Source organism: Bacillus rossius, chromosome 16, assembly GCF_032445375.1.
Source record: "Bacillus rossius redtenbacheri isolate Brsri chromosome 16, Brsri_v3, whole genome shotgun sequence".
Lineage (NCBI taxonomy): Eukaryota > Metazoa > Arthropoda > Insecta > Phasmatodea > Bacillidae > Bacillus > Bacillus rossius.
Genome location: NC_086343.1, coordinates 3346509 through 3359891, shown reverse-complemented (window position 1 = coordinate 3359891; position 13383 = coordinate 3346509). Strand labels below are relative to the sequence as shown.

At 37.8% G+C, this 13383-nt stretch overlaps 2 protein-coding genes across 2 annotated transcripts in view; one reads left to right on the top strand and one right to left on the bottom strand.

Annotated features, from left to right (window-relative positions):
* Window positions 1–2339, top strand: part of LOC134540283 (protein gone early) — a 27724-nt gene extending 25385 nt beyond the window's left edge. Inside the window, exon 17 of the mRNA XM_063382941.1 lies at window positions 28–2339. Within this exon, the coding sequence (XP_063239011.1) occupies window positions 28–124 (97 nt within the window). The 3' untranslated portion in view covers window positions 125–2339. The remainder of the gene's footprint in view (window positions 1–27) is intronic.
* LOC134540372 (peptidylprolyl isomerase domain and WD repeat-containing protein 1) overlaps window positions 1216–13383 on the bottom strand; it is a 15441-nt gene continuing 3273 nt past the window's right edge. Inside the window, exons 4-13 of the mRNA XM_063383059.1 lie at window positions 12613–12700; window positions 11651–11756; window positions 10465–10683; window positions 8191–8309; window positions 6619–6811; window positions 5605–5741; window positions 4775–4872; window positions 3875–4063; window positions 2577–2728; window positions 1216–1488 (exon numbers count right to left, since the gene is read on the bottom strand). Coding sequence (XP_063239129.1) covers window positions 1345–1488; window positions 2577–2728; window positions 3875–4063; window positions 4775–4872; window positions 5605–5741; window positions 6619–6811; window positions 8191–8309; window positions 10465–10683; window positions 11651–11756; window positions 12613–12700 — 1445 coding nt within the window. The 3' untranslated portion in view covers window positions 1216–1344. The remainder of the gene's footprint in view (window positions 1489–2576; window positions 2729–3874; window positions 4064–4774; window positions 4873–5604; window positions 5742–6618; window positions 6812–8190; window positions 8310–10464; window positions 10684–11650; window positions 11757–12612; window positions 12701–13383) is intronic.

Genomic DNA, 13383 nt, shown 5'->3' with positions numbered 1-13383 from the left:
TTAAAAAGCATATTCATGTGTTCACAGGTTGGAGTTATTGCTTAAAAATAGAGAGTTTACAGAAACTTTCAAATGCAAGAATGAAGAATATTCTACCTCCCAGAAGTGCAAAAGAATTTTGTAGGAATTCTGGCCATGTTCATCAGCTAAATATGTAAAGATATATATTTTTTTTTATTCCCACATGATTTATGTGGTTGCCAGTTACTTACTCCAGTGTCGAAAAGGTGTGTTTTGGTACATCATTCAGGTGATCATTGCTTAGTTGAAAGTTAAAAGTACATACTTACAGTCTGCGTTCTTTATTCCGGACTATCCTTAATCCAGCTTAGATCTAGGTACTCTCATCTGTAATTTTTTTTTTTGGTGGATTTGAGTGTTTTTTGACCTAAACTAACAGGCTGCACCACTGCGCAGGCCTGCTTTTACGTTTCACTAGGTATTTATTTAGACTGTCAGTTTTCGTTTGAGTACAATATACATAAATTTCCTTTGGTATTCCTGTTAGAACTAAATTGACATTCGATAATCCAGCAAAACTGCTAATCTGGCAGCTATGGTCTCAAATGTGCCAGATTTAAGAGCCTAATTACTAAAAGCAATAATGTAGTCTCAAATATTACAAGTCCACAAGCCTAATCCATGTCTGGATTGAATTACGATAATACTTTTACTTATTGGTTGTACTTTTGGCTATAAAAGTTTGTTTTCATTGGGCTGAAACAGACTCAAAATCTATGGAAGAGGCACCATCTGTACGCACAAAAGCAATGCAGTCACAGAACTTAGTTTTGTACAACAAGGTATTTCTGGTCTAAAAAGAAAACATTCTGGAATATTCTGCATTTTTTATTAACATCGTAGGAAATTGGTTCAATGTCATTTCTCATCAACTCAAGGAATGTAAAAGTTTGAAATAAACAATTTTTTAAGTTAAAATCCACTTAATTTTTAGTGTACCCACTAATAATTTTGAACTCATTTATTTAGAACTACGAAGGTAGCCAAACTAAAATATGAAATCATAGTTTTTAATTATTGTGTAAGTAAATGCACAATATAAAAATCACTCATTAAATTTTCTAACAGCATAAAAATATTGATTGATTTAATGAGTAAATGTACTATCCCAATACTTAAGTCCTGCTAATAAGATTTTTTATGTATTTATTTTTCTTATCTGTGGCTTTAATTAAAAAAAATTTCTGAAACCCATTCTGGTAAAAAATATTAATAATCTTTATTATGTGATGAGATACAGAAAGAAAAAATTTAAAACCAAATTTTGGAAAAGAAAAAAAAAGAAATTTCTTGACGAGCTGGTTGAGAGCGACGAGCGACGGGTCACTTGAGGCTGATGCTGACTATCTGGATGTCGTTGTACGGCTTGTCCGTCTTGGGGTTGGTCTTGGCTGTGCTGATGTTCTGCACCACCTCCATGCCCTTCACCACGCGCCCGAACACCGTGTGCTTGTTGTCCAGCCACGGCTGCGCGCAACACACGCACGAGACAATATATTCCAGCGCCGAGCGCGCCCTGCCTTATCTGCAGCTTATCAATTAATCTAAGTGTCATCGTAACATTTTGATTTTAAAAATGATCTGAACATAACTAATCCTCAGCAAGCAGAGATGCAAGCCCACGTGTGAAAATAAATCGTGGGCGTACAAGGGAAACCCTTTATGTCCATATAATGAAATTGAGATTTTTATATTCATATGGGTTTTTTAAAATATTGTAAAATATATACAGTACTGAAACATGTTTAATCTAACACAATATGTAATATACTTGTCATATAATAAACTTGTCATGATACACATTAAACTGGACTTTGTCATATGAATATCTTATGGACTTAGTGGGTTTTCCTTGTACGCCCACGAAATATAGTTACACATATTTTTTTTTTTTTTTAAACACAGCATTATAGGTTTTGCTGGAACAGTGATTTAGTTCAGTACAGTGCTATAGTCATTCTTTACTCTAAACAAGCCTAAATAAAACTTAAGTTATCGCCACTGTATACCGCATAAAATGCAGCCAGCGCTAAGTTGGCAACATTCATGTTTGGGTATGTTGATGCCCGTATATAGAGAGCATGCAAGTAATTGAGTACTGATATTGATAGCTTACTGATAGCACGCAATGCGCATGTTTCGTCTCGTGCCAAGTAAACTACATCTGAATATAACCCACTCTCTTATGTGGTAAGTGTGTATTATGACGATAGTTATGCATTAGTTCTGGGTCACTGTTTTCTTTCTTTCTTTTTGAAGTTGAACGAAATATGTTGTTGTTTCAAAACTGTTTAATTTAAACTGTTTGGCATGCTTTTGTATACTCTGTTTTTTTTAAATAAAACATACCTACATTCTGCTCAATAGGTTTTGTTTTTATGACTTAACTTTAGCTCGATAAAACTACTTTCCTAGCATTAGAGTCGCACCCCCTACTTTTCAAACTTGATTTTAGCATAAAACACGCTGCAATTATGCGATAAAACAAGGTTATATTTTTGCGACTAAAAGTTTTCAAGCTCTAAACGTCCGAACGCTGTTGCCGGGGAACCTACCGTCGGTATCAGCGTTATGAAGAACTGGCTGCCGTTGGTGTTGGGGCCAGCGTTGGCCATGCTTAGCGTGTACGGCCGGTCGTGCTTCAGGGACGAGTGGAACTCATCTTCGAACTCTCCTCCCCATATGCTCTCACCGCCCGTGCCCGTGCCTGCGGCACGGAGACCAACGACCGTGCAAGAGGGCGGCCCTGAGGATGCAACCACTTCCCCTCCCCCCCGCCCCCCACAGTGACACACACACAAATTAGGTTACTTTTGACGTGATAACGTCTTATAAATCGATGAACGCCGGCTGCACGCACGAAAAAGCATGACTCATTGTCACGTTCCGCCTGAGCCGAGCATGAAAGAACCGGCCAACCACTGTGCGAGAAACTCTTCTATAATATCAAACAGGTTAAGGCGGGCTTTTTAAGTAATTGTTCGTGATTACATTTAAACAAATTATTTAAATGAAATTTGCAAAAACTGTAAATAATATTTTAAAATTAAAAAGTGTGCAATTTTTCATCACTGTTTTCTTATGATGTCATCACGTAAAATTATTGTCCGTAAACCGACTTTACAGACAACCCCCTTTTAGATTTTAAATTTGCACTTCATATACTATTTATGCTTTACCTTGCATTGTTCATTTCAGATCGAGCATAGAATAGCACTTCTTAGGTTCTGAAGGGAACTGAAATCCTAATCATGTCCCTGCAACACCATAGAAGGACACCGTGGATCATTAACAGTAAAATCAACTTCACATTTTACACAAGTGAAGGAAGCCACATGTACTTGTCACGGTTCTGTTAGTACCTTACGCACATTTACATTATTATTTGAACGAGTAAATAATTACAGTGTATACCCGCCGAAGGGTTGTCCCTTCGTATGGGTCCCACCCTTAATTTTGGGCCAAAAAAATCTAACATTTTCACCGTAATGGTTGCCTTCGAACATGAGTCGCACCATACAACTGTCTCCAGTAGGATTCAAGTGAGGTCTTTACGGCCTGTGTCTCAGCTTATTTCCGCGTAAGAAACGGCACTGGTGTCCTTTGTCTTTCCCCCTTAATATTTATTCAACACAGTAACTTCTGCTGCGGCCGAGGCAACCGCGTGTATGTAGCATGAGCGAAAATCTGCAGGACTCCCGCGGGATTCCCTTCATGATTCCAACTTCTCAGTTACTATTATGCCAGCACAAGTGGACCCCTTCAGACAGGAGCTTTTTGATTCCAGGGGGGGCCCCTACCCCCTGGCCCCCCTGGAAATCTACCGCCCGTGTCGGTGACGGCCGCTGCTCACCGGTCGGATCGCCCGTCTGCACCATGAAGCCCTTGATGACCCGGTGGAAGACGTGCCCGTTGTAGTAGCCGTTCTTGCCGTGCACGCAGAAGTTCTCGACGGCGCGGGGGCACTCCTTGGCGAACAGCTTCACGTGCACGTCTCCCAGGGTCGTGTGGAGCACGGCGCTCTCGTACAGGCGCTGCATGCCTGAGGACCAACACGGGCATGTTTAGACCGCAGTGCACAGCACAAGGCACCCACTGTTACCAGACTGATAGCACCCAGCTAGTATACCATTGTTAATTACAGCAAGTTTGATTTTTTTTCTGAAGACCATAAACTAGTGTCTATCGACAGTATTATTAAACTTATTTTGAATATATAAGTATGGTAAAAGAAAGATAGCTGATTTCAAAAGTAAAGTGAAATCAAAAGTAGCAGCAGTTTTGAAGCTACCAGAAGATGAATTGCAGTCTGAAGGAAGTACGTACTGATGAAGACTTACCTGAAGAGTTTGTTATTAATAGGAATGCAAGTGACTTTAATTTTCTAATCGGTCAGATGAAAGAAAAATTAAAATATACAACTATTTGTAGCAGTCTATCACTAATAATAATAAGGCATCACATTAAATTACCTATTTTCTGTAATGAAACAGAGCCAAAATTTTTATTATTAACTGATTCAAAAACTTTTGAACAAAAATGGTTGAAACCGAGATGGCATCTTTCAGTTACATCTACTCTCATGGTATGATTTCGCCTACAAACACCATTATAAAACCCCTTTTACCATAGCCGAGAACATATTGTACAACAGCACTGTAGTTTTTGTAATTCTAGCTAAACTGCAAACCTTGAAAAAAAAACATAATATTTAAATTAAGAATTAAATAATGTGGGAATTTTAATGTTTTACCTGATGCTTCAGTAGCCGATATAATATCTTCCTTGGAAGGCTTTTCGTTGAATACATCTCTATCAGCATCTTGACTCTTGGTGTCGTCAGGTTCACGCCTGTTACAAACCATTCGTTAATGTGCAACATAACATATGTACATCATATTGTTCCTCAAAGACAGCTAGTGATGCCGGAGCAACTTAACACTTCTCGGAAGTAATTACATGATGAAATATACAAGACGAAAATTTTTTTGCCCAGATTAGAGAACTGGAAACTGCAACACATTGTACATGACAGATTATCTTATGTGACAGTGCTTATGTCACTGATCAAAGGAGGAGAATGAAAGAGAATTATTTTTACAGTGAATCAACTATGTAGCGTGAACCAGGTTTTTTTTTCCCTTGAATCCACAGTATAGTCTCGATATGTTAGTTTTCTGATCTATTATGCCTTAATTTATGATATATGTGGTATCTTTTTCGATGCTCCGAATAAGAACTTAAAAGCCAAATACTTGAAACTGATTCATGTTCAGGATACGAAGAGTTCTTTTTATTTGTCACAATGTTTTCTGAACGACACTTTAGCCAGTGCCAAACACAAAACTGGATTGATAGTTCTTGTAGATTAGAATGTTGGTGTTTGAATTTCTGAATTTTACTTTTTATATTTTTCCTCAAATATTAAATTTTCATAATTTGAATGGCAAGGGGGCACGTCTACTCTCTGCAAACAGAGCTTAAATGCATAAATAAAAAGGCAAACTGACAAAGAATTTACAAAAAATAGAACCACTACCCCATCAGTTAACATTGTACAGCGCTAAGAACTGATACAATTACCTGGTGAACATGTAGAACCTATTCTTCTTGAAGGCAGTGCAGAAGAGGGTTGGGTCTGACTGAATCGAATCCAACGTTGGATTTTCTGACGCTTCCATTTCAACGGTAACAGCAGCTTTCGTTCTTCTTGCTCGACCCTGTGTGAAAATAACGTAAGTTAGGAGGCACGTTTACAAACTATGCCAAGTAAGTTTAGTAAGAGACCATGATAGTCAATAATTAACTAATACCCATATTGCATATTCCAATAAGAATGCACTCTTACAATGGTGCAACACCCATGCAATAACACAGCAAGTTCTATTAAACATGAAAATAAATATGACCCTAGCACACAATAAGAAAAAAATTACTTATTATTAGGTCTGCTAGTACTAGAAAAAAATCTGATTTTCAAAAATAATTTGATACTTTATTTAACATTTCAAACTGAATTATTTTTTACAAATTATTTGTTACCATGTCAGACTCATTCACAAAAAAAAAAAAGTAAAATGCATGAGGCTAAGATGATTTGTAAACAAATTTAGATTTGTTTCCTGCAACATTATTCACACATTGTTTTATATTTAATAAATAATCAGTGATTATGATTTAAAATTATTAATAATATTCTATTATTTTCAAACTTAAAAATTACTGGTTTAACAAAAATTCAGCATCAGGTTTTTTTCTTCCTATTTCCTTTATTTTCCACCTCTTTGTTACGGTTCCATGTATATTACTATCGGGTTTTATATTTTGGATCAATATTTCTAGGACTCCTGTCAAGTGTGCGGAAAAAAAAAAATATTATATGTTAAAATTCAATTGTAAAAATATCAAATATTCGTGAAGAATGTGATATTCAATTCAAAATTTGAATTTTTTTAATTCAATCCTGTATTTTATGAAACTTCGCCGAGAACAATATTTGCAATATTCGATTCGACTGTGCAAATATTATTGAAAGTGTGACGCGAGACTCGCTCTGCAGAACAGGAATGGAGCTTCCAGCGAGGGGGGCTGACCCACCTGGTAGAGCGCCAGCTGCAGGGGCCGCAGGTTCTCCGGCTTGCCCAGGACGCGGGCCAGCTTGTTGCCGTGCAGGTTCACCACCTTCACGCCCAGCATGGTCCCGTACATCACGAAGTGCCCGCTCTCGTCGAACACGATGTTGGCGAGCCCCACCGCGTCCGACTTCTCCAGGTCCCGCTCCGCCGCCATCCTGCGGGGCACACGTCGTCGTCTCGCTCGCCCAGAACCCACCCCCCGCCCGTGCGTTCCGACAGTCCGCAAACAGAGCTTAAATGCATAAATAAGAACGCACGCTGACAAAGAATTTACAAAAAAAATAGAACCACTACCCCATCAGTTAACATTGTACAGCGCTAAGAACTGATACAATTACCTGGTGAACATGTAGAACCTATTCTTCTTAAAGGCAGTGACCCACGATCCCACGACAAAAACTAACAGCCACTGCTGGTGCTTCGAACGCTGCACTTCGGAGCCCGGCTTTCTACGTTCTTCAGCTCCCGCACGAATTCCTCGCCGACTGCAGCGCAGTGCCAGTTTTTAATAAAAGAAACTGATAGGAAAGGGCAGCTGGCCGCCAATACGTGTAGGTCCTGCGAGAAGAACGTTCTGACGCAGAGGATGGAGAAAAATGAATTTTTTCGTTTTTCCGGCGGAGGAACGCAAAATTGAAGAAGTCTGCTCGCGATCGAGACCAGCCTCCATACGTTGATGGCACATACATTTAAAAAAAAAAAAAAAATGACACAATAAACACCAGGTGAAACACAACACAAACAACAACAAAAATAAATTTTCTAAGAAAAATTGAATGAATGAATGAATGAATGAATGAATGAATGAATGAATGAATGAATGAATGAATGAAAAGATCTGCTATTATGATTATGAAAGATTTACAGGAATGCCTGTCTTGTGTCTTTTTTTTTGTATTGTTAGTTGGAGGTACCTCTCATGGGTAGTGCCTGCCCTACATTACAGTGTCCAACATAGTCTTGTTTTTTTTTTTTTGTTAGACCTGTCAGTTAGTCATATGTTTTGTCTATTGTGTATCTGTATTTATGTTGTGCCCATCTTTAAAGTTAAAGTAGTGTAATTTGGCCGTTCCGCAAGACTTCAGTGCCTGTCACAAGGTGGGGGGGTTGTTTCAACGCAGAGGGAAGGGTGGTTGTTAGAGCAACTAGGGGTTAGAAGAGAAGACTGTCCCTCAGCTGTACTCCGCGTTAGCCCATTGTGACCCGTCATGTCCAACTGTTGATAGGCGTGTTACAAATAAACGAACAAATGAGTCGTATATTTCCAAAACCGGCATTCTCTACAAAAAAAGAAAAAGAAAAAAAATGGCTTTTGTTCTAGAAAATCAAATTCCACGGTAACCCACAGTCAAATAAGGAGCAGTTAACTACAAAATCGGCCGTATTCATTTAACAAACCGTCTTGAATGCCGCATCATGGAATTGAGTAAACAGTTTCCCTCGATTTCTCGCAAAACTGTCCTGAGGGAGACGGCCACAGTTTTGGAACGACAGGACTCAAACAAGGGCAGTGAAGCCACCAACGCGACCTCACCTGCGACCGAACTCCATGTTGGGCAGCTGTTGGCGCACCTGCTGCAGCTCGGAGAACCGCTGCAGGGACTCGTCCAGTACCCGGCTCAGCTTGCCCGTCAGGAAACTGAACACCCTCACCTGGAGGGGCACAACGTCCGCTGGAGACACGGCACGCCCCCCGCGGCCTTGCTTCAAACCCACTTGCTCCAACTCACATTTTCCCAATTTGTTCGAATTACGTTTCTGGACGTAATAACGTCTCATAAAACCGATGAACGCCGGGCTGCACGCACGAAAAAGCACGACTCATTGACCATTGTCAAGTTCCGCTCGAGCCGAGCGCGCAAGAACCGGCCAACCACCGTGCGAGGAAAATCTTCTATAATATCAAACAGGTTAAGGGCGGGGATTTTTAAACTAATCATTCGCGATTATATTTGAAACATATTATTTAAATAAAAATTTGCAAACAAAAACTGTAAATAATATTTGAAAAATTAAAAAGTATGCAATTTTTCATCAATTTTTTCTTATGACGTTATCACGTAAAATTATCGTCCATAAACCAACTTTACAGACAACCCCCTTTTTTTTTATAGGATTCCGTTTTTTTTTTCATTCGACTCCAATTTTGAATAAAATATCACAATATTCATGAATATCAAATATTTTTCTAATCAAATTTTAACATAAAGTGAATTTTTTTTTCCTTGCTTCACAGAGTCCAAGAAAAATTGATCCAAAATACAGTAAAATAAAAACGAGAGTAATATACATGAAACCAATACAAAAAGAGGTGAAATAAAGTGGAAAATAAAGAGGGGGGGGGGTGTACCAGGCAATGCAATTTCTTAAATCAGAAAAATTTAAAATTTAAAGTTTTTTTAATCTGGTTATAAATAAACATAAAGTACAAAACTAACGCAGAATTTTATTTTAGGCATTTGTGAATATGAATATATAGTTTTCAAACATTTAGAATGAAAATACATATAAAGTTTTAAATATGTTGCATTGGAAATGCTAATCTCACTCTTGCCTTTAGTTGGAAAGGGCATTTAGCGAGACAAGAGTTACGTTTTTGTTTAACCTTTTTGATTTTGAGTTTAATTTTGGTTCATTTAGTTCGGTTTACTCCTGGTGACGTGTCCGGATTGCATTGTCTCGTCTTAAATAAGTTGTCAATTCAAATGAGGCTTTTTTGGTAAAATAAGTATTAAGAAATATTGTAGTTTAATATTTGATAAATAATAAACTTTCTTTATAATGAATAAAGACAAAACGTATAAAAATAAAAACAATAACAATGAAATCTCCAGTTTTGAAAAACGAAATTGTACTAGAAATAAAATCATAAAATCTTGTCCCCTAAGACCCTCTGAATACTTGACAGTGTCTTTCGGTGGCTGCTTCTTCCATGTAATCTTTGAGACGACAAAGCAGTACACATATCACCACTTCAAGGAAGTACACTTTAAAATAAAATTTAGGATTGTTTTAGCTTATTATGCTGTAGGGATGTGCGAATCCTTGATTTTCAGTTCGGTTCGAATCCAATTCGAATCTCTGGAAATATTTGAGATATGAATCCGACTCCGAATATTAAGCACAGAATAATTAAAAATAACCGATTAATTTAAAAATAATGTGTGTTCTCTTTTTTCTAACAGTAACTACTGGCAATTATTTATTACACTGAGATTGAAATGTTTATAATTATGTAAACTTAATTAATAATAAACACATTAAAATATGAAAACAAAAACATATTCGATTCTCCAACTCAATCGTAATAAACTGCACGCCACAGGGAAATCTCAGTTTCAGCAAACAAAATAAAAAATAATTTCTTCTCCAATAAATAGCCAAGACTTTTTTCTTGTAGGTATGTAATTGTTTTTAGTTTATAGTTTGCTATACGACGAAATTCGTAATTATAGTTTAAGCTCTCGAAATCTCTAAATTCTTTTAATGTCACTGTGTTAATTATTTAATTTACATATCTTTCTTTGATACATCATATTATAAATACTTACATAATAGTAGCCTAATTTTATTTTTCACTGTTAATATTTTTGAGATGTAATAAATTAATTTATAACTTTTGTGAATATTCGTAATACTGTTCGAATCCATGTACGTACAACGATTCGGGATTCGGGTAACTGTGGATTCGAACCGTACCCGAAAATATCGGGTACTCGCACATCCCTACGGTATGCTGCAACCAAACAGTTTCGGCAGGAGCAGTTGAAGAGCTTTGACTCGGATGATTGGATCGCAACACGGGTACCTTCCTGTCGCCGGCCAGCGTGGCGAACCGCTTCCCGTCGGGGGAGAAGCTCAGGCCGGTCGGGAAGGTCTTGGCCCGGGCGAACTCGAACAGGTCCGTGTCCAGCTTGGAGTCGAACCGCGCGCACTTGGGGAACCGGTACTCCGTCTTGGGGCCGGTCCAGTACTCCACGATGCCTGCCTGGTCCACCGACACCGCGGCCTCGAACACCGGGTTGTACTGCGGGTAGAGACAACCCGAGGCGATGCGTTTCATGGTTCGCAATCACAGACTACTAGGGACACCTGTACTTTGCGATTTAATTTCATGTCAAGGTATTTCACAAAACACTGTAGCTTTTCCTAAGAGTCATGGCAAATTGTGAGGGTGCAGCAGTACAACGATCACATTCTCATTGGCCCCGTCAAGAGCAGGACGACACCTCTCACCGACCTCAGCCAATAACCACAGGAGAAAAGCTACAGTATTTTGTGAAATACCTTGACACGAAATGTATTTGCGAAATACAGGTGTCCCTACAGATTAAACATTATAAACACAGGGGCAAGATTACACGGTGGGTTGCGAAAAACCGAAATAACATGGAAAAGTATGTCACAGCACCATGTGACGCAGAGATAAAAGTTAATAAACCACAGAGCACGGAACTGCAACAAAATTCATGAAAATAATCAGCACGTATAATCAAGTACTAACTCAAACACACAAAAACCTAATATTTTAATACAGTACTATATTCAAATTAACGTTCTTTATTTAGCAGGTAATTTGTACCAAAATGTATGTACTAAGAATAATAGAAATAATTTTACATTTTTTTTTTGATCTTGCAACTGTCGTTACACAAATACTTGCCATTCTTTTTATTCCAAGTAGTTAAACATGCTTATTAAAAAATGATCATATTGTAATAGTGCATCATGTATCAGTAAAAAATTACACTGTTTTGGTGAAGTAAGTATCTGCTGAAAATCTTTATGAATAAAGATACTTAGTTCATAAAAAAAAAATAAAAACTTCAACTTCGAAATCTCTTGTTTTAAAAAATAAATTGGCCTAGAAATAAAACCATAAAATCTTATCTCAAGAGATGACAAAGATGTGCACCTGCGAGTGGTAAAGAGAGGTTTCTCTCCGAATCTACTCGACTCGCTAAGCTTCGAGCGCGGACGTGAGCGGTCGTTACCTTGATGAGGACGACGGGCTTGGTGTGGAGTTTGTCGAACACCTTCAGAGGGACGTTCGATCCCTGCCCGTCGTAAACGTACACTTTGTGCGAGCCCGCGTCAGACCTGCGACAGACAAGGTGGTCGCCTTCAAAGACGCAAACATCCCAAACAACTTTAACAGAACGCTGTTAAAAGAGAGAAAACAATATTCAGATGAGTCATGCCCCACGATATTCGATTTATAAATTTTATATTTTAAATATATATCCAAATTATTTATTTATATATAAATCCAGTGTCCTGATGTTTGTTTCCAGTGAACTCTTCACCGAGTCAACCGATTTCGATGAAAATTGGCATTTATGTGTAATTTTTTTCCAACTTGAGAGATAGGATAGTTTTTATTTTGATTAATGGTCTTAATAATTTATAATTAATAATAAACTGATTATCAATGTTGATTGGTGTTATTAATCCTAAGTTTCATAAGTCTCAAACAGATGGCGCCTTAAATCAGTTTTTTACAGACAATTGTTGTACTGTCCGACATAAATATCTCATAGATGGCGCTACGTTTCAATTCAAATTTTATTTTTCTCCATGTTGTGCACATTTTCGTTGATCAATGTACTACGTAACCTCGCTTTTTTTGTATTATTTTTGATTTTTTTCTCACGTGTTTACAATTATTGATATCTATCTTCAGCCATCAATCTACAGATATAATAATAAAACAAATAATATTAGCTAGAGAATCAGAGTACATCAAATTTGTAAGTATTAATTAATTCTACCTTTCCTGCAAATTTTATAATTTAAGTTTATAAACATTTTGTTTATTAAATCCTTTCTAAATCACTCAGCCACAGCAACACGTGGCAGGGTCTGCTAGTTTATTTATAAATTTGTACCACACCCAACAACAGCTGGAAAAACTTTCACAGTGGGAATAACATAAATACAATCAAGCCGTACTCACACTGCCAGCGCCGAGATGGCGTCGCCCGGGGAGTGGACCCACTCCGCGCGGTACGGCGAGTAGTCCAGCCGCATCATGTTGATCATGTCTGCGCAACACGCCCACGAGTCCACAACAAGTCCAACATCAGCACAAGAACAAGAAAATTATGTCTACGTAATTTCTTAATGACAAGAACAACGGCAATAATCAACCATTTTTTTTAATTCATAACAATTTCAGTCGGCTGGTTCGTTTTAATCTTTCGTGCAACTGAATTTTACGACAGGGCATTGCCCACACCTGGGAAAGTCGTCAAACACTCACAACTGCAACGTGAGAGTGATGCTTCAGCATTCACAATCACAACCAACGAGTGCCCTTGAGAAATACTGATTATCTATGTAATTGTAAACAATTTAAAACACGCTTGATTGACTCAAGTCAGCAACCTATTACTTTCATGTGCCTATTAGGTCCTGTTATGCCGGTATGTGAACCAGGACACACTAAGCTTAACTAAAAAACAATAAAGCAATTTTTAAAAAAAATTTTTCATCAAATCCTTTAATCCATGTTCCCATTACTTCTCGAAAAACTGAAAACTAAGGGATACGTTTCAACTTGATGAAAAAAAAAATATTCACTTACTTCAACGTGAATAATTTCCATACTAGTTTACATTCGACACACCAGTAATACATCAAGTATTAAGAATTAATTTTATTACGACAAGTACCATCGTAACCCTGATACCTGGTATGAAAACAGAGGGTTGCACTGCGGTGGGCA